Here is a 23,934-nt window from a genome sequence, read left to right on the forward strand (position 1 = left end):
ACAGAACAACACAGGAAATCCTACATTCCTGTGGCCATTAGACTCTGTAGCTCTATTACTCCTTGTGAATAGTGTTTGCTGTGTTTTTTGTTAGTTGTATCTTTACTGTGCTTATATTAGTCACCAAAAAGCCTCAACATATTGATATTTAATATAACTCATTTCTGTTTATAAATGCTATTCTATTCTAAAAGTGAATAAATACAGCGCTCTAAAAAAACAACAACATAACTTAAGTGTCATGGGCGTTTGAGTGCAGTTCCACCCAATGGCCGCTTGGTGGCAGCACCGTCGGAGCAGTTCGTCTCCGCCGCTCTCACAGACGCAGAGGAAGAGGAGTGTGTTTAAAGAGGAGTTCTGAGATCAGACGGTTCGGACCTCGGAGAAGGAGGCATGGCGCTCTCAGCGGGGAGCGGCTTCTTACCCACTCTTCTCCTTCTCTGCCTCTCGGAGGGACTTCTTTCAGGGGTAAGTGACTCACGGAGCGTGCGCACGGTGACTCAGCTCCGGCTGCCGTCTCTGCGTTGACGTGGATCTGCTCCAGCTAGCGAAAACCTGGTCCGCTTCCATCCCGCAGGACGGCGTTATTCCCTGGGTATTTAGCTGTAACTCTCCCCCAGCATCGGTGCTCAGAACCGGGGTTAGTTAGCTCTAACATTCCCCTGGTTCCACCTGGCTCAGCCGGATGTTTGTTTGTATCCCGGAGTGGGAACAAGTTTCGGGTCGTGACGGAAGTGAAACAGCCTGAAACCAGTTCATCCAAATGAAACCTGGTACTTTAAGTCTGTAGGGACACTACTCATCCCGATGCTGTTAGGAACAATGTGTACAACAAGCACTACCTTGCTTTGATTGGCTAATTTCACATTAAAGGTCCCGATGTGAGCGCTCAATGTGTCTAACGTAATGTCCACGAGCCAAAACTGACCATTACAAAATTAACTTCATGAACACTTGTTTCTTATTTTACCACTTCAGTGAGAGCCAGCATTTACATCACATCTTTAATCCGATTCCTTACATGAGAAACAAAGTGAAGTTTGTGCTTAAATAGGAGCCACAAGAGGAAATCATGCATGACCATTCACTGAATGTATTCTAGTAAAAAAAACAGCATAATGGTATTAATACAGTAGTTCAAAATATCAAGAGTTATTCCAATGTCTTCCCCACACAGTTGATTTCCATCAAATTGAGGTTGATGTGGTCTCTCAATTAAAACGAGACAAACAAACCTGATCTAAATAGTCCTGTTTGAGTTCATTGGGTGGTGGCGGGTCCCTGTAGTATCCAGTCTGTCCTCGGTGTTTAATGCTTCATCTACCCACCTTGGCACCTCCTTATTCTTTCTCTCTTGTTTATCCGAGTACAAACCAGAAAGATTGTTTCAGGATTGCCATTAGTTGCTACAGTGGCGATGGCTACTGTCTGAGGTCCAGAAAGTCAGACATCCATTACATGACACTCATAAGCTCCATAAACCTATCGATACACATGAAAGTTACCAGTAGAGATGCTACAGTGTCCTTTTTAAATACAAATCAATTAAAATGTCAATTACAAACTGCTTGTTGTAGCCTAATTTCAAAGTTGCAGTATGTAACATTCAAGTAATGTTGCTTGTAATCAATTTTTTTTTAAATTTTTTTTTTTTTTTTTGTTGTCTGGTCTGTCATTTTACCGTTTCATGCTTGTGTTTTTGTAGCAGTTCTATCCGTTTTCCCTGCATACATTCTCTTGTGGTTGTTGCCGTTTTACAAGTTCCCAAGCATCATAGACCTTCTACAGAGTGCCGTGTGTGACCCCAGACTCCTGGCCTGTGTTGTGATCTCTGCTTCATCAATTTACTTCGATTAGAAGATTAATTTAATTTCCAAACTCCTCGCTCTACACTTTTTTTAAACTCCTTGAGCTCTTTAGGTCAGTGGGCCGCTGTGTGTAGAGGTTTTGCTTTGAAAATCTCTTCAAAACACCTGAATATGGTTAACCATTACCACTTTGGAGTAGTCGTGCGTTTATCTTATCTCAATCAAGAAAGGCATTGCTTATTTGGGGGGGGGGGGGCGCCGTGTCCGCAGAAAGAATTTCACAGAAATCTGTGATTGTGTGTTTTGTGGTGGTACAGTTTCGTATGTGTTTTGACTTTAAACAAGCCTCCATTGTCTTTTTTTTCCTTTTCTTTTTTTTTCTTTCTATTATTTTGAGAGGTGTTGAATAGTGGCACAGTTGTGTTGGTAGGCCAGTTTGCAGCTTCATAAGCCTGCTACTGAGAACATGGTCAGATCTGTGAACTAGGACAAAGTGTAACGCTGCGATCTCTCATTCAACAGTTTGTGGAGTAAGTGAATTAACTTCCTGAAGCTGGGCCCTTCCAGTGAGCCCACGTGAAAGCCCCGCTGCTGAATAGACAAATAAAACACCCCTGACTGTAGTGGACATTTAATTGTTCTGCTAAACCAAGTTTATATCATGTTATATTGATTTTTCTTTTTATATATCTTGGTGTGCCATGTGATTTTGTGACAAATGTTTAAAGATTCAAGTATATTTTCCTATAAAACTTTTAATGAATTTAAAGCATGCATGAGGTTTGTCATTTAAACGTGCCATGACAATGACACCATCTAGCTCTATTTACAAACTGTACATGGCTATATCCCATGCCATTTTGTATATTAAAGGTACATGGGGAAAGGCAAATAGGGGCTGAGGTTTCTGAAGAATATTATTGGATTGTTCAAGGGAAATATAAAGGTGTAAATATGCTGTGCTGGATACACTGTGGTTTGACTGTGGCCAACCATATCTTCTGGGCATATCCCAAATTACATGTATTCTGGAAGGACATACAGATTTTCAACCCTCAAATACCTCAGAATTCTGACGCAGTGTACCGAGGTCGTATTTCTTTTTACAGAATGCAGGAGAGAGGGGAAGGTGCTGAAAATAACCGTGGTGGCAAGTGAAAAACAAACAAAAAAAAAACAACTAATTACCAGGGGATTGTTATTTCTGATTCCACATACTCTAGATGACTGGATTGGAATTATTCTAGAGATATTCAAGATGGGGGAAAAGTGACCAATCAACTCGGAACCCAACAAGATAAATTCTACCAAATTTTGGGTGACTGAATTTTATTTACGGCACCCATGAGAGCAGAATTTGATTTCATTGCTACTGTTTTGTAATTCACTTAATTTCCTGGCTGGTTATTATTCCATGACAGCGGCAACAGGTAACCCCCCCCCCCGTGCTATGATCGCACGGGTGATGCACATTTTCTGGACTCAAAACTGGAAAGACATTTATTTTTTTATTTTATAATTACTACTCTGGTGTATTTACCTGTTGCACCCCGAAGGCCCACAAATAATAATTCTGACCAACCATGACTGAAGGTTTGCGAACTCCTGCATTAGATCTTTATATTGATCGTCTTGATAACAATAAACTTGCAAACAAAGTCTGACGCTTCTTTTATTCATGCAGGCAGAGAAACATCATTACGGGCACCAACAGTGAGCACGTTTATTTACAACTGAAAACACTGCGGGTAAACTAGTCTGCACCGTGCATAGTAGTCGGGTAAACCAATTACCGTTTTATTTATGTGCAAAGCTGCTTAGCTGTCATGCTGCCATTAGCCTTTAGTTGGTAGATGCTTTGAGTCGACCGGTGTGGGATTAGCCCAGTTTGACCACCTTCATCTAAAACTGGGACATTATAATTTAATTATATTAAGAGATTTTGACCCAACAGCCTTACGTTATCTAGAAGACAATGACGGTCATAAAGCATCCTGGCTGTGTCGGAAGCAAACCTGCATGTAATCACGCTCACATTTATAATTTACTCTTGACTCTGGCTCGGTCCGAGAAGATATGACAGATCGTGATACGTTTCCACTCAACTTGGAAGGTTAAACCTTCCGGAAGTTGATAAAGTCTGAACACACCGCAAGATTTTCACTGATTTGACCAAAAAAAGATCTTTGGAGGGACAAACTGGGTGTTTACTTGCAATGTGCCATTGATATCCTGCAGCAAAGTCTGAAAGGCCTCAGTTCTTTGTGTTTAGAAGCTTTTCTTCAAATACCAGAGTGCCTGGAAACACTTTTGCAGAAGTGAAATTCTTTATTTTCAGACACGCGACTCACGGGATGTGAAACACAATGCGAGGGCTAACCTGATGCATATAAAGAAGAAGAAAAAAAAAAAAAAAAACAGAAGAGTTGAGATCCTTGAAGTGAGCAGTCTGATTTTGTACGTTTGTGGTTGATGTAATAGCTGCATATTCTGGTCGACTCAGTTCAGAGAAAGTTGTTGTCTGATTGAATTGATGAGCGTTGTCTCCCTTTAGGTCGGAGCCCAGCACTGCGTGTGGCATGGCGAGTGCGGGGAGTCGGCAAAGGTGACTGGAAAAAAGTACAACTGCAACTACACTGGCCCGCCCATCCCCTTAGAGCTTGATGGTTATCAGCTCCTCACGGTATGCTGCGTCCTGCTCACACTTTGCATCTTTATTTTTGTCTGTGAAAGCTCCTTTATGTTTGGTTCTGTGTGTGCAGGAGCTCTGTCCTGGATACGACTACGGTAACCGGAGTCTCTGCTGTGATGTGGACCAGCTGCGAACCCTCAAAGGGAGTCTGCAGCTGCCCCTCCAGTTCCTGTCTCGGTACGCAGGTTTAAATGAATTGCCATCATCCTCAGCAGCAGAAGGGCTACGTGCTATTTCTGGGTCTGATCTGCTGGTTTTTTGGGGGTTGGCATTTGTATGGCCGATAAAGGCTCCAGTGAACCAAAGTAGAGAAGAATTACTATAGGTTGATAATGAAAATATAAATAAAAATTCTCCAAAGCCATAGGTACCGTTTGTGTATACTGATGGGCAACACGGAGTACTTGTGTCACAAACAGCAGCACAACTTGGGGCCAAGTAAATATGAAAAACTGCACATGTGGAAGTAGATGGACAATAACAATGATGGCGGCCTTCAGAGTGCCATGACTCCCAGTCCATATTCTCCTTAGTTTTATAGATGAGTCACCAGGAATAGCAATCAACGTGCATTGTCTGTCCATACAAATGTCCAAGTACTCGCCATTGTTGTTTGTTGCCTATTCTGTTTTTGTAATGAAACCAGACATGTGCGCACAAACGACACCCAACATGTGAACCACACCGGTTTCAATGCATCTCTCGTTTCCATGTAAACTGACATCGCTTTTGAAATGTTGCCGCGCAGACCTGACCCTTTACTAAAACAAAAACGTTTGCTGTTTAAACATGGCCTAACAAAATCGTCCATGATGACCTGCGGTAGCTAGAACGTTAGCTTTATCAAACAGGAAGTCTAGAAGCTTCCTGGGAGCCGATTTCAAACAATGACCAACCTCTTCTGTCCTGACAGTTAATCTTAGCAGTGGTGAGAAATAATAAAAAAGAAGTTGGTGACTTCTGGACGTTGCCGAGTTTTCAGTATTGTCTGCAAGTGGACCAAATCTAAAGCAGCTTCATTGGTAATGGGGGAAAAATTCTTTGCAAGGAAGAAACATTCAGTAGGAGGTCGTAATGAGCAATAGGAGCAGTGCAGAGATTTCCTCAGTCACATCCTGCTTTCAGGCCACGTTCACACCGTTCAAGTGAAAACTGATTGTTTTTGTTTGAGAAAAGTTTCGCGTTTTACAAGGAAATGTCGGGAACACTGAAAACTATAGTTGGCATGGCGGGCCACGAGGTGGAGCTGTTGGTGGTTTTTGTAATGACGCCACACACGCCTGCACGCAGAGAACAATATCAATATTAACAGGGGAGAGTACACCTTCATTGGTATTGACAGGCGACGAAGTTGAATTGCTGACAGGTGACTCCTTTTCACTTGAAAATGTCGTGTAAACGGGGCCTTGGGTACAGAGAGGAGGCAGACTTGCAACCATGTAAATGGGGACATCATGGAGAAGAATGTTGCCGTCTTCAATAAGCGCCCTTAAAGTACTAAATGTATAGCAGACATGATGCGGAAGTGGTCTAAGGTGAAATGAGCCGAGCCAATGAGCAAAGTTTTTAAACCCACGCAAGTTTTTAAAGCGCTGTTCACCTCCAGATTTATAAACTGGGAGCCTGATGGCTGAAACCTTTGCCTCTTGATCTACTTTTAAAGTAACTCTGTCATTCAGTGACGTGTTCTGATGGGACGAGGTGGCACCACCAGTTCTTTATTTACCCCGTCACGTTGGTCATTGTCCTGCTTTTTCCACTTTTACACACAATTTTATTACTATGTGACGTCGTGGATCCTCCCAACACTCCCGCCTGCCCTCAGGTGCCCCGCCTGCTTCTTCAACCTGATGAACCTCTTCTGCGAGCTGACCTGCAGCCCCCACCAGAGCCGCTTCGTCAACGCCACCAAGTTCAATGCCTCCAACGTGGTGGAGGTGCAGTACTACATCGGGCAGACGTTCTCAAACGGTGAGCCTCACTGGAGAAATGTGACCGAGCGCAGCAAGAGCAGGCTTTATTTGTCTTTGCTGAGTAAACTGTCGCCTACGTAAACATGAAGTTGCACCGGGCGTTGTGTAATTCTGCAGGTCAACGATGGTCATGGCTGTTAAATCGTGTTAAATCGTAAAAGTATTCACTCCCACCTCACGAGGAACACAAAAGAACAAAACTCTGGAATTCTCTGGAGAGAGCACTTAAAATGCTCCCTTCTTAAGCCGTCTTAAAATCGAAATTATTTAATAGTCTGTCGATGCTAATGATCATCTGATTCTGTTGAAATAAGAGCCCACTGACTGTGTTGATATGTTGTTAAAGTGCTTTGTTACTTTTCTGTTTGTTCCTTGAGCCTTCATTTTTAATTTCCATTACAGTAATGTTTATTGCTGGAAAGGATTCAGTTATATTTCTTGTAATTCTCCATTTTAGTCCTAATTTGTGCAAATCAAGAGAAAGGAAAAGGGACTGTGGCCCTACTGATGATAGCATATGTTAATTCTGCCTTCTCTGCTTCTCTCAGCCATGTACAACGCCTGTAAAGATGTCCAGGCGCCTTCGAGTAACGTCCCGGCCTTATCGCTGCTCTGTGGCAAGGATGCGAAAGACTGCAACGCTACCAACTGGATCGAGTACATGTTCAACATCGACAACGGACAGACCCCATTTCCCATCATCCCCATCTTCTCAGGTGACTTTTTATTCAGAATGCGACCCCACATCAGGAAGGCAAGGAAGTCTGGGTAAAATAGGACTCACCAGAGAATGTATACTAGCCTCTTGAGTTTCTCCAAGTACATATTTGGCAACTGCACTATATCACAGATTAAAACAGTTGGTTTTTTCTTTTATTTTCATATTTTGATGTTCATATCTGCACATTACAAAACATTTGGGACAGAATTAGATAAAGGATTGGCCTTGCAGGTGTCCATCCCAAAGAGACGTAATCATACATAGTCACCATCTTGCGATGCGATCGAACACGCATCTTTGGGTTGTTGAAAAGTGAGTCCTGGGAGAACAATGACCAAACTCTTCTGTCCTGACAGTTAATCTTAGCAGTGGTGAGAAATAATAAAAAAGAAGTTGGTGACTTCTGGACGTTGCTGCTTTCCTGCTCAAACTTCCTAACTCGGAAATATGCCGCTTGAAATAAAGAGGTTGTAGGGTTTTAATTTATCACAAATTTGCAAGTCCGAAACTGGCATTAACACCTCTATTGAACCCGTCTTGTGGATCGCACGCAGAAACGCAATGCAATCCCGCGCATAGACAATCTTAGATGTAAAGGCAGCACTGTTGCAAAGCTGTATGTACACCTGATTCAGATGCAAAAAAACCAAAAAATTCAAGATGTAATAAAGAAAAACATTAAAATTGTGTTTTTGCTAATATAAATTGTTACACGCCTGGAAAAAGGGATGAAATCGTTGCATAAGATTTGTGGATGGTGTTTCCTCCATTTTATTCTACAAAAAAAACCTTCTGCTTTAAGCATAGTACAAATAACGTTTGTTAATGTTTCCAAATACTGAAGATGTCGACATTTCACGCCTTATTGGTAGCGTAACGCACTGCAAGTCTGCCCAAGATTATACACAGTTTTTCGTTCAGAACATCTGAAAATACAAAGCTTTGATCAAACTCGCGCAAAAATCCAAATCAGTCTCTTGATGTATAACAAGCTTCTAGATGATGGAAGATAGGTTCACTGAGGATGCATGAGATCCCCCCCCCCCCCCGTGAGCATGCTGGTTTGTCATGGTAAAAAAAAAAAAAAGTGTGATAAGCGTCTGATACATGTCAAGGGTAGGTTTTTTTGGGGGGGGGGTTTGCATCTGAAAAGAACCTTTCCTTCAACCGCAGTACGATTGTACAGGGTGGTACGTAGCATCCATCCACACACCGCCCTAGAAACTGAGCTCGCTGTGCGCCGCCACCACATGAGTGCATCAGTCCTACTTTAATCGTGTTGAGCATGTAGCATCGCTGGTGTGTGAGCCCTGAAAATAAGTAGCATGCAGCACTGCTTGGGGTGCTGCACCTCATTTGACATGTTATGAAGCAAAAAATACAATGATTAAAACAAATTTTAATGCACATGCACATTATGACTCTGAAATCCTTTCAGATTTCCAGATGTGCTTTTATTAAATTGGTACTGATGACAGATTAAAGCTGGCTTTATAGAAAATATGACTTGTAAAGTTTAGCATGATGTCCTTTTTATTTTTTATTTTTTCCCCCATTAATAGTCAGGTGACCACTTTTACTTGCCTGCACATTTTCCACATCTGTTCTTCTTTAAATCAATGTTCTGTCGCTGTGCCCCAGATGACCCGGTGTCTGGTTTCACTCCCATGGACAACCAGACGTTCGCCTGCACCGAGGGCCTGGAGGACGGCTCGGGCCCCTGCTCCTGTCAGGACTGCGCCGAGGAGTGTGGCCCCAAACCGGTGCCGCCCCCTCTCCCGCCGCCCTGGACCATCCTCGGTATGGACGCCATGGTTGTCATCATGTGGATCGTCTACGTGGCCTTCTTGCTCATCTTCACTGGAGCTGTGGTGGGAGTTTGGTGTTACAGGTGAGGGGAAGCTTTTATTCAAGTCGAAGCCACATTGTAGTCTCATGGTGGTGAATTCAGTTAATGTGTTTGTGCTTCGTGTGTACAGGAGGAGGACCATCATGTCGGAGTATGGGCCCATTCTGGATAGCAATAACCCGCTGTCCCTCAACGGTGACGATCCCAGCCAAGGTACAGCGCCCATGGCTGTCCAGTATCTGGACAACGCGCTCATTTGACCATTGTTTTAACCCGAAACTTAAAAAAAACCCTCACGTTTTACCTCCAGTGAATGCTTCATGCTGTGAAACACTGGGCGAACGCTTCGAGAACACCCTGCGCATCCTCTTCAGCTCCTGGGGTTCCTTCTGCGTGCGCCGCCCCTTCCTGGTCATCGTGAGCAGCTTTGTTCTGGTGGCGGCCTCGTCCGGTGGCCTGGCCTACATGCGCATCACCACCAACCCCGTGGAGCTGTGGTCGTCTCCCAGCAGCCAGGCTCGCCAGGAGAAGGACTACTTCGACAGCCACTTCGGGCCCTTCTTCAGAACAGCCCAGCTCATCATCACCACGTCGCGCAGCGACAATTTCACCTACAAGCCGTACTTTGGCGGGTCAAACGTCCCATTCAAAGCAATCCTTGGCAAGGGCCTGCTGCATCAGGTGGGTAAGCCTGGATCTCAGGGTGTAGGTAGTCAATGTCGGGTTTTTCTCAAACTCGAGGAATTTCAAAGGCAACAGTGAAGTTTAGAGCTGGGCAATATTGCGTAAAATAGACGACAAATTTCTGAACGAGAACACAAAGTTTGTGACTATGACAGAATAATTGAATTAATTCTAGGGGATGCAAGTTTGAAACCCGCTTGTAGCAGGAAGTTCTTTAGCGTACAAATTAAAGCCAATTAAAAATGTTAGCATTAAAAAAAAAAACTGACTTTCTTTGGACAAACTCAAACCCACATGGCCCACCTCTACTTTTCATTTAGCAGTGCAAGTGCCGCTTCTCTATTTATTTATTTTTCTGAGCTTAAGAGGGATTGGAGTGATTTGACTCATCACACCATCTTGTGCTCCAAAGTGGTATTACAAATTGGGAAAATCTGGTTTGTTTTCCTCACGTTGGTAGAAATTTGTGCTGCGCTCTGCAGAAAATGACCAAGATGATATTGAGTCTTTTAAAATCATGACTTTGGTTGACAGTGCAACAAAATACAGATTTTAGTGGGACAGTTAAAGGTAAAGGGAATTTGAATAAGGAACATCTATATGGCTTGAATTGCTTTTTTTTTTTTTTTTTAATATCCTGTCTTCTCTGTTTAGGTGCTGGACCTGCAGCTCGCCATCGAAGGCCTTGTGGCCACATACGAGGGTGAAAACGTCACCCTGAAGGACGTCTGCCTGGCTCCGTTGGCCCCGTACAACAACAACTGCACCATCCTGAGTGTCCTCAACTACTTCCAGAACAGCCACTCCGTGCTGGATCATGAACTCGGGGACGAGTTCTACGTCTACGCGGACTTTCACAGCCACTTCCTGTACTGCGTCAGGTGAATTTTAATTCTGTGTACGCGGGCGATCTCTGTTACTCGTGTGCTGATGTTTAAAACACACATATTGGAGAGACTTTTCTCTCTAGAGGTTTTTATCTTCAAGAGACTGATCACCTTTTATATTGAAGCGGTGCACTGCTACTTCCTTATCGGTTGGTTTGGTTTCTCTTCAGGGTCAAACTTTATTTCTACAGCACCGTCATGTCAGTGCAGTTTAAATGGCCTCAAAGATCATCAAACGGCTCAAAGATGAGCTGGAAACCAGAAGCAAAAAAGACATGACGATAAAGCATTAAACTATTTTGAAGAATAAAAAATAGAAGTCACTGAAATATAAAACATAACAGACATTAAAGTATAAACAAGTATTGACGATGAAACGTTTACAAAATGGTAGAAAATTTGCAAAACAAGGTACACATCAAAGATGTAAACAACGCTATGAGACGCGAAGGCTTCAGTTTCTTTTTATTTCAGGTTTGGATTCACTGTCCCTGCTTCAAGTTGGTGTTTTTAATTTATTGGCCGTCTCATTATTCTAGAGTTCATACAGGTGATGGGATCTCAAATGTATGTTATTGAGCCCGCCAAGGACGTGATGGAGTCATCAGCGTATATTTATCTGTTTGTATGGCTGTTGGCGAGATTACATTAAAACTACTGCACAGATTGTGTCAGTTTTCACCACAGCTGGATATTAGCCTATAACATTAAATCCTGATCCAGATCACCTCCAAAACTTTATGGAATCTCTGATGGCCTATTTAATATTGCATCAAACATACATGACAGATTTTCATCACTGATTGATGTTAGGCCAATGAAAATCCTTTAAAAGTTAGAGGTGATCTGTTTTTTTTAATTTACTTATTTATTTTGAGTCCAGGTCGCCCTTTGGATGTCAGAAATCTGATTGTTCTTGTTGTGAAATGTAATTATTGAATATTGGTGAAGTGATTGGATTAAACTTCTTCCTACCAATTTTCAGAAATGTTGAATTAGATGTATGTGACTGAAATTCCATTCTCAATTGGTCCAGATTCCAATCTGGGCCTCGACTTCCTCGAGAGGGTGATTTTAGATTGTTTTCGTAACAGAAAATCATTGCAAACCTTATTTCAACTGCACCAAGTTCTTCATTTTTGTGCCCTACAATACCTTTAAAAAAAAACTGATCAACCAAGGACGACATGATGAATTTAAAACAAGTTTACTTATTGAACGCTTGCTGTTATTTAAAGGCTGTTCAAAGCATAAATTAATGCAGACATTTTTTTTTTATTGAGACTTAAATAGTATTCAAAATACCACATGCACACTTTAATATTTTATGAAGTGCGACCTTCTACCTGTTTATGTGGCATGTGAGCGGACAGCACTTACATTAATGACAATGAAGACTATTCTGATGTAAGTCGCAGCTTGTTATCGCAGTTAATACTGGAAACGAACATGTATTTTTTTTTATTTATTTTTTTTTTCCCTCTTTCCCCCCGCAGTGCACCAGCATCTCTCAACGACACCACGCTCCTCCACGACCCCTGCTTAGGAACCTTTGGAGGGCCGGTGTTTCCCTGGCTGGCACTCGGCGGCTACGATGGTAAGTTCTAGTTACGTTTCATCTGAGAATAAGGCTTTTCGATGCATTTCAATTGTCTTCAGCTTTTGAGTGAATCGATATTTCATAGCAGCTCTGCTGTCATGGACACACACATTTGTGAATATTCAAATTGGTTTGGACGCTTCAATAATCTGGAGTTAAATTCTTACTGAAGCTCTGAAGTTTTTCTTTGTTCGGGTGCAGATTGTCTGCAAAGAAAATGTCTAAATTGACACAATTACTCCTGAAAATGCCAATCTCAACAGAAAGCCAAGGGTTTTTTTTTTTTTCTTCATTTGTTGCACCAGAGTAATGCTCATTGCAGTGCCGTCCATCCAAAGTCACACCAGTAAGACAGTCGCCGGTAAATGTTGTCTACATTTCACCGGGAACGAAAGTCAAAATGCATGCATTCACTTCTCTGTTGTGTGATCAGGTGGGTAGAGGAGGGTTTCTGTTCTCATGTTCAGCGAATGTCATTTTCAATCTTTCAGAGACCAACTACAACAATGCCACGGCTCTGGTGATCACCTTCCCCCTCAACAACTACCTGAGCGACTCGGTCAGGGAGGGAAAAGCTCTGGCCTGGGAGAAAGAGTGAGGCCACAATCGGCGTCTGCAGAAATACACCGTTCCCGTGGGGGTGTATGTGTATAAACCTGTTTTGTGTTTGTATGTCAGGTTCATCAGTTTCATGAAGAACTTCGATAACCCCAACCTGACGATCGCCTTCACTTCAGAGCGGAGCGTGGAGGACGAGATCAACCGGGAGAGCGCCAGCGACCTCAACACCATCGCCATCAGCTATGCCATCATGTTCATCTACATCTCGCTGGCTCTGGGTCACATCCACAGCTGCAGGAGAATATTGGTAAGACCCCCACCACCTCCATTTTCCACTTGGATTCCTCCCTCAGCTGCTTTGTCCTGAGAAATTGTTCTTTTTTTTTTTCCCCTTTCTCTCTGTGAAGGTGGACTCTAAGATCTCTCTGGGCATCGCTGGCATCCTGATCGTGCTCACCTCCGTGTCTTCCTCACTGGGGATCTTCAGCTACGCCGGCGTCCCGCTCACGCTCATCGTGATCGAGGTCATTCCCTTCCTCGTCCTGGCCGTCGGAGTGGACAACATCTTTATTATCGTGCAAACATACCAGGTAAGTCTCCTGTCCTCGATCAATAGACTGCCGCATGGTCACACTGATCAGGTCATGACGAACTATGCTGCATATTGATTGTAGTTGTTCCTGACGCCAGACAGCCTAAAATCAATTAAGACTGCAGCAGCATCAATTTTGTCATTTAAACTTCCTTTAGTGGCGTGGAAACAAAGTCCAGCCTACCTGCGGTAAACATGGGGAAGGTACTTCATGCTGTGATGCTAATATGCTGCTTCAGTATCGAAGAACAATGAAATCTGAGAATTATATTAATAGCTTATTTGAACATAATGGAATATCAAGCGACCTTGAGTATCTTGAAAAGTTCTAAGATATTAAGACAGGAAAAAAAAAAACTTGTCAGTAACATTACAGATTCATAGGTTTGCTGTAGATAAACTCTCTTTTTTTTTTTTTTTTTTTTTAACAAGCACCGTCATACTAAATGTTTGTTCGTTCATTCACTCACCCTCCTATAGCACCATAGCTAGTTTAGAGTGGTTGGGACCGTTCACATGGCAAACAGTTAACAGCGGAGGTGTCAAACATGTTTTAGTTCAGTAGCCACATCCAGCCCAATTTCATCAAGAGTGGGACGGACTGCTCAAATAACGCCGTGATAACCTTTTAAATGCATTTTTTTTTTTTCTTTTCTTTGTGGCGTAGAGAATATTGGATGAAAATGTCTATTTTCACAAAATTCGAGCAATTACAAAAGACTACAAACTTAAGAAGAAATCATATTTTAATAAAACCTAGTGGTGCAAAATGCAGAGAAATATCCAAACTTTTAGACATGTTACAATTTCACCCTGACACCATGGCTTTGAGGCTAATGCTAATTTGCTAACTTGCAAACACACACACACACACACACACAAAGGCCCCAAAGCTCAAAATCGGACCAAGATCTTCTCGCTGTTGACCTTAATGCCACCGTGCAGGAATATTAAGAGCATGAACGTATTACATAGGAGGATTGTCAAGAATTACCAGCAGAGAGTTCATGAAGTTTCTGGATGGATGTTTAGAAGAAATCAGTCTTGCCAAATATTAATGACTTGTAACAATCCCATTCCAAATGCTGTGCCGTGAATTTAAAGATCGTTTAAAATATTATGCTTATACATAAATTCTTAAATTGTATTTATTTGTCAAGCAATCATCCATATTTTGTCAGAATATATTAACTAGTTATAGCAGCAGGGGATAGGATTAAGTCCATAAACACTACAGTTGTAGGCATATAGGTTACATAATGCATTAAATGGGCTCTATTTTTATTTTATTTTTTACACATGTAAATTTGTTAAAACGCTGATTTATTTCTCTGAAACTCATGATTTTTCTTTTTGAACAGAGAGACGAGCGGATGCCGCAGGAAGAGCTTCACCAGCAAATCGGACGAATCCTGGGAGACATCGCCCCGAGTTTGTTCCTGTCCTCCTTCTCGGAGACCGTGGCGTTCTTCCTCGGTAAACCAGTTCTTGAACACGACCTCAAGCAGTGTTATCTGCACTTCCCGCAGAAGGCTGTCGTTCCTTGTTGTTTTGGGCGACAGAACTGACAGGCTTGTTTACAGTGTGTCTCGGTAAACGTCGCGCTGAATCTCCTCTTCTGTTTTCGGACCCCAGGAGCCCTGTCCAACATGCCTGCGGTGAGGACCTTCTCTTTGTTCGCCGGCCTGGCCGTTTTCATCGATTTCCTGTTGCAGATCAGCTGCTTTGTCAGCCTGCTGGGTTTGGACGCCAAACGACAGGAGGTGAGAGGCTGACAAGCAGTGGAGGGTTTCCTGCAGATTCAAAAGGCATTAATTGAAACTACGTGAATGCACATTTTTGCACGCATATCAAAACTATACATGAAACTCTTTAAGCGGCGTTCGCCTCACTTTAAAGGGAAAACATGTTTTGTGGCTCCACGTAAATTTAATGTGGTGGAAAGTGACAAAGGTCTCTTTCGACCATAAAGGATGTAGAACTCTGGTCGAGGGTCACCTGAGCCTCGAGAGACGTCTCTGTTCTGATCTTAAAGGTAGAAACTGTCTTGGCTTCCCTAATTTAAACTGGAAGCTGGTTTTAGAGAAGCAGAATCTGTTTTGAAACTATAAGAGCCTGATGTAATCTGGATCCATTCAAACGTCTCTGACGTGCAGCACAAAAGGAGGTTTGAAGAAAATCCAGCATGAGCAGTTCAGTTTTTTTTTTAAACTAACAAACCAGAACTAAGGTACAATATGTACCCAAAAAAAAAAGACAAACTCCAGCTCTGGGTACTAGTTTTCACGTCCTTGCTTGTCTAAGAATAAAATGTTGGTGTGAAATCGGCTACTTCCTCTCACTTGTTGACTTGGCAAACTGTTTCCGCTGCAGTGATTAATAAGGCGTGCTCTGAATGATTCAGCCTCCACGAGCACTTTATCGACAAGCAGTCACATGCACGCTTCATCTGCTGCCTCGTGCTTTTTTTTAAAAGGGGAATCGGCTGGACATCCTCTGCTGCGTCAAGCTGCCAGAGGCCCAGGAGACGCAGACGGAGGGCTTCCTCTTCCGCTTCTTCAAGAAGATCTACGCTCCGTTCATTCTCAAAGAGTGGGTGCGGCCCATCGTAGTAAGTGTGCCTCCGCCCACCAGTGACACGTGCGTTTGATCTCCAGCACATAGCGATTACTGTTTCTTTGTTTTATAGGTGGCAGTGTTTGTGGGAATGCTGTCCTTCAGTATCGCTGTAGTGAATAAAGTGGAGGTCGGACTGGACCAGAAGTTATCCATGCCTGATGTAAGTTTTCTCTTCCATAAGAAACCTGCAGACTCGTATTGCCTAGAGTATGAGCTTGACTGTTTTGTCACTTCAGTAATTCTTCTTGCTCCCGATTGGAGCCTCTTGGTTTTGGCCTTGTGTTTGACACCCCTGATCAAGAAGGTTTAAAATAAGCAGCCAGAAGCCTGATTGATCCTCGTCTACAGCGGGAAATGCAGTCAGAGGCTCTAAAGCACACGGTCATCCTGCTTCCAAAGACCTCAGTCCCAGTGTCAACGTCACACATTTCAATTCTCTCCGTGCCGCTCAGAAACAATGCTGCAGGTGTGAAGCAGAGGTCTCTCTGCCATCAAGTCAGAAATAACTGGTAACTTTCAGTTGTTGCACATGAATCTGAAATTAGGTTCTCAACTCATGAAATACAGTGAAATGTCCAAAAATCATCCATGTTGAGATTGTAGTTTTCAATAAATTTATATATATATAGATATAGGTACTATTTTATCAGTCCAGTTCCATGAAATTGAGCTGTACGTGACCACTGGAACAGATTATGTTAATATCAAGCAGTCAAAACGACGACGAAGCATGTGACCAGCAGTATCAGTCGCTCACACAACGGCGATCGTTCAAAGACTTCCTGCGGCGATTGTGTCAAACGGTTAAATGTCCTTTTTAATCTAATCCAAGTCTGATCCACTGCACGATAATCTAGATCACACATTTGTGGTGTTTCATTCAGGACTCGTATGTTCTGGAGTATTTCAAGAACTTGAGCGAGTATCTCCACACTGGTGCGCCGGTCTACTTCGTGGTGGAGGACGGTCTGAACTACAGCAGCCTCGAGGGCCAGAACGCCGTGTGCGGCGGTGTGGGCTGCAACAACGACTCCCTGGTGCAGCAGGTCTACACCGCCTCGCTCATCGGCAACTAGTAAGTCTGCAGCCGGAGCAGGAACTGTGAAGAGGAGAAAGAACCGTTACTTAAGCTGTTTGTTGTTTGTTTTTTTTCTCTCTCCAGCACGACCATCGCCTACACGCCGTCCTCCTGGCTGGACGACTACTTCGACTGGGTGAAGCCTCAGTCCACCTGCTGCCGCTATTACAACACCTCCGGGGGATTCTGCAACGCTTCCGGTGAGATCCCTTCAAACCCCCCCCCCCTCATTTCTCCTCACGAAAAACCGGACTTTTTAAGTGAATATCCTGACGTGGCTTCCAGTGGTGAACCCGTCCTGCGTGTCCTGCCGTCCTCTGACTCCCAGTGGGAAGCTGCGCCCTCAAGGCGAGGACTTCATGCACTTCCTGCCCATGTTCCTCTCGGACAACCCCAACGCCAAGTGTGGAAAAGGGTAACTTCTTTCACTTTCACGTCCTCGTCCTGGTGCTTTCGCCCCGCCGCCGCCAGTGGCTTTCAGTTTCGTCGTGACTCGCCGAGGTTAAAAGGTTCCTGTTCTTTTCGCAGTGGTCACGCAGCCTACGCCACCGCGGTGGATCTGTATCCCAACAACACGGGCGTGGGAGCCACTTACTTCATGACCTACCACACCATCCTGAAGGAGTCCCCGGACTTCATCGACGCTCTGAAAATGGCTCGAGTCCTGGCTGCAAACATCAGTCAGGCCATGGGGCACAAAGTGTTCGCTTACAGGTGAATCTTGCAAGACTCTCTCCGGGACAACGTCTTCAGATGAAAAGCACCAAGCTCTTGATGCGTTTTGGGCGTCCAGCCGTACACAATAGTTGTAAGGAGCATAATCCGTTTGGCCGACTTTCTCCAGAAAATCATTTTGGCAACGAGTCAAAATCACAAGGTCTCTTCAGACCGACGAGGAAGCGGCCTTTCACGGTTTCATCCAATCTGCATCTCAGATCTTTGGTGCCTTCAGCTTGTGGCCACGAGTTGGTTTTAGCAAGTTCTGCTTCCTTTTTTTCCATTTGGACTCAAATTAGATTCAGTAACTCAATCTACTCTGCCCTCGCCCGTAAAAAGACAGAAAAGCAGTTTTGTCTCCATAACAGACTTTAGAAGTATTTAAAAGAAAGTGGTATTAAAAGGTGGTTTTTTTGTCCCCCCTCCCCCCAATTTGACACGGATTATTTTTTTTTTTTAAATGGCAATGTGATCTTGAAATTTCATGCGAGTCCGCTGCTTGTATCTGAAGCTTTGTTTTGAACTGAAGGTTCAAGGTCACCAGAGAAGGAAAGTGGGTCACAGATAAGCAGAGAAAACATCACTAATGTTTAACGCAGAAGGGATCTTGATGTTCTCTGCAGCCTAAAGAACAAAATATCATAAAATTGCTCCGGATTAAATTATTCAGATCTTCAAGGTCTCTCCTGAAAAAAGTCTAAACTTTTTTCAGGAGAGACTAAAACTTAACTTGCGTTAAGAAAACTAAAACTTGCGTTGCGCTTTGTGGTCCGTTTGTGTGAAAACGCTGCTCGGAGTCACTGAAAACACAACTTTTTGAAAATGGCTCCCAAAATGGAACTTGGTCTCTATGGAAACGGGGGGGAGCGGTTTAAAAGCGCGTCTCTCGAAAAGTTGCGTTTTCCCAGTCTCCACCTTCATGGAAAAGGGGGAAATTGCAACTTTTTGAAAATGCTACGACTCGGTCAGTGTGGAAACGCAACTTTTCTGTGTACCACGACCGTAGTAAATGGTTCTTCTGCACATGTGCAAGTAGAGAAACGATAACGACAATGTTTGCCTCCAGAGTGTCTCGACTCTCTGAGTTTTTACCAACAATCCAACTTGGTCGTCTGTCCATATGAATGTCTGTGGACTCGCCATTGTGTGCATGCGTGTGGTGTCGTAACAAAAAGCTATAAACATTAACAGTTTCCATGTAGGGCCACTAGTGGGCACTATCATTTTGAGCATTTCTGTGTAAGTTTTCAAAAATGTTCTACATCTGATATCTTTTTGTTTGTGTGTATGTGTAAAAATGGATTATATATATATATATATATATATAGTCACCTTTGGGGAAACATCTGGAGGTTTCTAAAACTAATCCCAGTTTTGAGTAACCATCTGTTCTCCCCCTCCTGCAGCATCTTCTACGTCTTCTACGAGCAGTACCTCACCATCGCCTACGACACCGCCTTGAACCTGAGCGCCTCGCTGGGGGCCATCTTCGTCGTTTCGGCGGTGCTGCTGGGCTTCGAGCTGTGGTCGGCGCTGCTGGTCAGCGTCACCATCGCCATGATCCTGGTCAACATGTTCGGAGTCATGTGGCTGTGGGACATCAGCCTGAACGCCGTGTCGCTGGTCAACCTCGTCATGGTGAGAGAGCTCGCCGTCCCTCCCCGGACGACTATCCTGTCGAATCCGTGTCGTCCGGTGTGACGAAGCTGAGGTTTTCTGTGCCCCCCTGCAGAGTTGTGGCATCTCGGTGGAGTTCTGCAGTCACATCGTCCGAGCGTTTTCCATCAGCGTGAAGAAGAACCGAGTGGAGCGTGCCGAGGAGGCCCTGGCACATATGGGCAGCTCGGTAATCTCTACTCCAAACGCAGAGGCCAAGTGTTGCTGCCACCCGCCTCTCCGTAGCCCCCACACACACACACACACACACACACACACACACACACACACACACACACACACACACACACACACACACACACACACACACACACACACACCAACATGGCGGTTCTGAGGGCTGTGCCATATTGAACCAAAGGCCGAGAAGCTAGAACTTTATTTTCATCACTGCTTATGGTTTGCTCTTTAAAATGGGGAACGAATATCAAATTTGATCTGAACTAAAGATCATGCTTAAACATTTCTAAAAGATTTTCATCTGATAAACTGAAATAAGATGATTAATGAATAATTTAAACAGTTTCAATAGTTCTTTGGATGATTTGAATAATTGCCTAAATGGACATATTATATAACTTCCCCTAAAGATACAATATGTATAAAACTGGTTTATCAGCTTTCTTATCTATGGTTTCATCAAAAATTACAAAGAGCTCATTAATTTAACAAATTAGCAACTGACACCTGAGCTGAAAAATCGCATTATGAACGACAGCATTAGCATCAAAACATGCATAATGCAACAGCTATAAGAATGTTTTTTTTTTTTTAACATTTCAATGTATTTCACACCAGAAAGTTTAATTAAAATTGGATTTATGCTGTGAATGTAGTAGTTTTCAGTTGGAGTTAGTTTTTCATGAAAAACTTTCTCATCTGTGCCTCAACAAAGAAAAACGTAAAATTTAAAGGTTATTATGACACCATTTTAGACGAACTCAAAGTGAAACCGTTGTGATCTTTTCATGGTATTTTTCAATTCTCCAAAGCAGAAATGTTCCTTTTTTAAATCCTTAAACACGAGTTTTGTTCTCAACATTCTCTTTGGTTTTGTTTTTTTTGTTTGCAGGTTTTCAGTGGAATCACTCTCACCAAGTTCGGCGGCATCTTGATCCTGGCGCTGTCCAAGTCCCAGATCTTCCAGGTGTTCTACTTCAGGATGTACCTGGCCATCGTGCTGCTGGGGGCGGCTCACGGCCTCGTCTTCCTCCCCGTACTGCTCAGCTACATCGGTCAGGAAACTCCCAGGAGTGTCGATTTTAAAGATGGGATTGTGAAAGTAAGAGGGCTTAATGTGGTTTCTCTCTCTCCCTCTCTCCCTCAGGTCCGTCTGTGAACAAAGCCAAGGTGTTTGCTGCGAACCAGCGATACGCCGGCACAGAAAGAGAGCGACTCCTCAACTACTAGCAGGAGGTTTGAGACGCAAAGGACGATATCGGTGTGTTTTTGGGTCGGGGGAGGAAAGACTGTCGCTAACACTCATCATCATGGCGCCTACTATGCATGGATTAACTCAGGAAAACACTGGAGGAGATCAGACTGTTCCCCAGAGGACCTTTCCTCTTCCTCCTCCTCTTCCTCACACTACAGGAGGAGTGGGAGTGATCACCTCCATCCCAGACCAGCCTCCCCTCACATCTTCACATTTGGGAAAACTCGACGTTTTTTTTATACATATAAAAATGTGCATAATGTATAGACCAGGAAAAAAAGTCTTTAAAGAATAATTTTTTTTTTTTTTTTTTTTTTTTGAAAAGTGGGACTTTTGTATAACTTTGTATTGTGGGTAGAACGTTGGCTGGGTCCGCACTGGAGCTGATGGGGAAACGACAAAACGCACAAAAAGAAGCTAGTAAGCGACAAAATATTTCTATTTTCACTGAGTGCAGGTTGATCGTTTCCAACTCGTTTGATCGCGAAACTCTAATGTCCCATTTTATTGCTCCTGTTTGCTGGTCACGACAGGCGGAAGCAGATGTTGAAAGCTGGCGGTTCCTACAGACTTCAGGCTATTCAGCGCTAGTTTGAGAAACAAGTTGTCTTTAGCAGTAGGCAGGTGTCAAATATCTCGTCGTCCCAAATAGATTTTCCAAAGCTGTAGATGTAGATTTTTTTTGGGGGGGGGGGGGCAGGATAAGTTGAGATGACTCTTTATAAAAAAAAATTAAAAAAAAAAGCCAACCAACGTATTTTGTAGACCCAACATGTGGTTGAGTCACTTTAATAGTTAGAAACGTCGACTTCCTCCCTGAGAAGAAACAAAACTCAACGCTACAATGAAGCATTATTGCTTGTGTAACTTTTCAAAGCTGTTATATTGTATTATATTGTGCCTAAATGAACCCAGAGAGCTCCTTGCATCCATTTCCAAGCTTCTTTTTTTAACCTCAAGTGTCCTTTTTCATCTCCTGAGCCGGACTGGACTGGTAGTCACTTTAAAGATACAGTACGTAATCGATAGAGGATTGAAAAATATCATAAATATCCTCAAACTGTCTAATCCAGACTGGGTTTCTGGGTGACTCACCACTCCCACCTGGTGGCAAAAGAGGGAATTACTCATTGGTATTCCGTACCTTTTTTAAATTGGTTAATTATAAGTGGTGCTAACATTCACTTTACAACTGCAGTTACTGAACAAAACCAGGAGAAGAAATGGGAAGTAGCTTTCCTCGTTGCTAACATCTCTGAACTGCAGACTCGGAGACCTAACGGTACAGTCTCCAGTTTATCCTTTCTAATTTATTTTAACGTTTTTGTCGTGTATTTTCTGTTGTGTATTTCTCGTTATTGTATATCTTTCTCAATCAAAGCTCGGCTTCGTCTCTCTGGAATTTAATGTTGGCGTGACGCTGCAGCTCGACTAGTTTCATCACAGAAGTGTATAAAGTGAATAAACTGTTTGAATTCTTTAGTTCTTAACAATTTTAACACTTAATAAAGTTATTCTAAAACAAAAACTGTGCCTGCAGTTCTTTTATTGTTTTGGGCCCCGTGGACTGGCCATAGCAGTTCATTTGTCTGTCTGATCAGCTCTGATTTGTAGTATCTGTTAACTTCAAATGAATGTTTTTGGACTGAGAACGGGGGGGAAAAAACTCCAGCGGGTCCCAGTAGCAACCACTGGTGATACCGGCTCATAGCATAAGTTTGCCATTTTTTTCCTTTTTATTTCTGTATTCAATTCTTTTTTTATTCCCCTTCTTAATTTTTCCCATTTGCTTCCTTTTGTTGCCCCACTTTTTTTTTTTTTTTTTTTTTTTTTTCTTCTCAAACATTTTCTTCATTCCCCTCCCCATTTCTTTACTTTTGGTTTCTCTATAACAAAATTTATGGAATATGTATGTGTGAGGTCCTTTTTCTTTTTTACTTCATGTTCCCTTTAATTTTTTTTTTGTCTTCTGGCCATAAATGTAATAAAGTCAATAATGGAATAAATAGGATATCTAATGTGTTTATCCTCAATGAAGGAATGGGAAAACTACCATCTATTAAACCCATATTGCTTGTTTGTATATATTAAAGTACACAGCCTTTATTAAAAAAAAAATTAAGTTTGACTTATGTATTACATTATTAGCCGGACGGGATTCTTTTTCATTCTACTTTACTGGAATAAGCAGCAAATAGTCCGTTCTTAACGTTATTGCATGATTTATATTTAAACTGGTTAAAATATTTTCGTGCTGCGCCTCGAACTGAACTTGAAACTTCTATTAATCTAAAAACCTGCTTCCTCTAGGTGCAGTTACTCAGTCTTGCCACTGTGTAGCGCCTGGATCCAGCATTTTCACTTGTCTGCAGCACAATTTCAGCAGTGTACCAGCAGTGACCTCATTTTTCTTTTTTTCTTTTTTTTTTTCTTTTTTTTTTTTTTTAAAAGGGTTTGAAGAGCAGCAGCAGCAGCGGCGGCTCTGTTTCCCTGCAGGTTTCCAGTCTTCCTCCACATCAGCTGAGCCTCTGAACAGAGCTGCTCGCTCTCTTCTGGCAGCTTCCCGGTGGTTTTCCACGTTTCAGAGGCCGTCAGTCACCGACATCCTCTCTGGGTGTGTGTGTGTGTGTGTGTGTGTGTGCCAGAAGCTGAGCGGTGTGTTTCCCTCCTGGTGTCTCTTGTTGTGGCTGTGCGCTCGGCCCCTGTTGTCACACAAACCTCCAGGCTCATGACTTATTTATTCGCTGCCACGCCGGAGCGAGGTCTGCTGCTGTGAATCTGCCCCACCGATTAAAATATTAATTTCCTCATGCAGGTTGTCGACACTGTCGCGTAAGACTCGGGGATGCTAACCTGTCGACCTCTCCGGACACGCCAACGGGAAGAAAACGGCCTCGGGTGAGAAAACGTACCTGGAGGTATTTGCTGACCGTTGTACAAACACATTTAGCCAAAGATGGAAAACTGAAAGCCGAGTTCTCGTTGGCCATCATGAGGATGCAGCAGTGTTTTCCGTCGTAAATCTTGTGTGCGCTAATAAA

The 23,934-nt window shown here is 43.1% G+C and overlaps 1 protein-coding gene across 1 annotated transcript; it reads left to right on the forward strand.

The window, feature by feature from the left end:
- The first annotated feature begins 318 nt into the window (after window positions 1–318).
- On the forward strand, window positions 319–22,411 carry npc1 (Niemann-Pick disease, type C1). Its single transcript, XM_080484528.1, has 25 exons — window positions 319–468; window positions 4,363–4,491; window positions 4,571–4,677; window positions 6,326–6,471; window positions 7,022–7,189; window positions 8,836–9,085; window positions 9,174–9,256; window positions 9,354–9,724; window positions 10,382–10,608; window positions 12,111–12,211; window positions 12,706–12,808; window positions 12,893–13,082; window positions 13,183–13,365; window positions 14,729–14,843; window positions 15,003–15,130; window positions 15,844–15,978; window positions 16,057–16,146; window positions 16,871–17,061; window positions 17,149–17,264; window positions 17,350–17,479; window positions 17,593–17,778; window positions 19,188–19,419; window positions 19,514–19,627; window positions 20,531–20,693; window positions 20,786–22,411. Exons 1-25 carry the CDS (start codon window positions 394–396, stop codon window positions 20,866–20,868), a joined length of 3,816 nt encoding a protein of 1,271 aa, XP_080340654.1. The 5' UTR covers window positions 319–393; the 3' UTR covers window positions 20,869–22,411.
- Window positions 22,412–23,934: the final 1,523 nt, after the last annotated feature.

This window comes from Lipophrys pholis (assembly GCF_963383615.2).
Source record: "Lipophrys pholis genome assembly, chromosome: 1".
NCBI lineage: Eukaryota > Metazoa > Chordata > Actinopteri > Blenniiformes > Blenniidae > Lipophrys > Lipophrys pholis.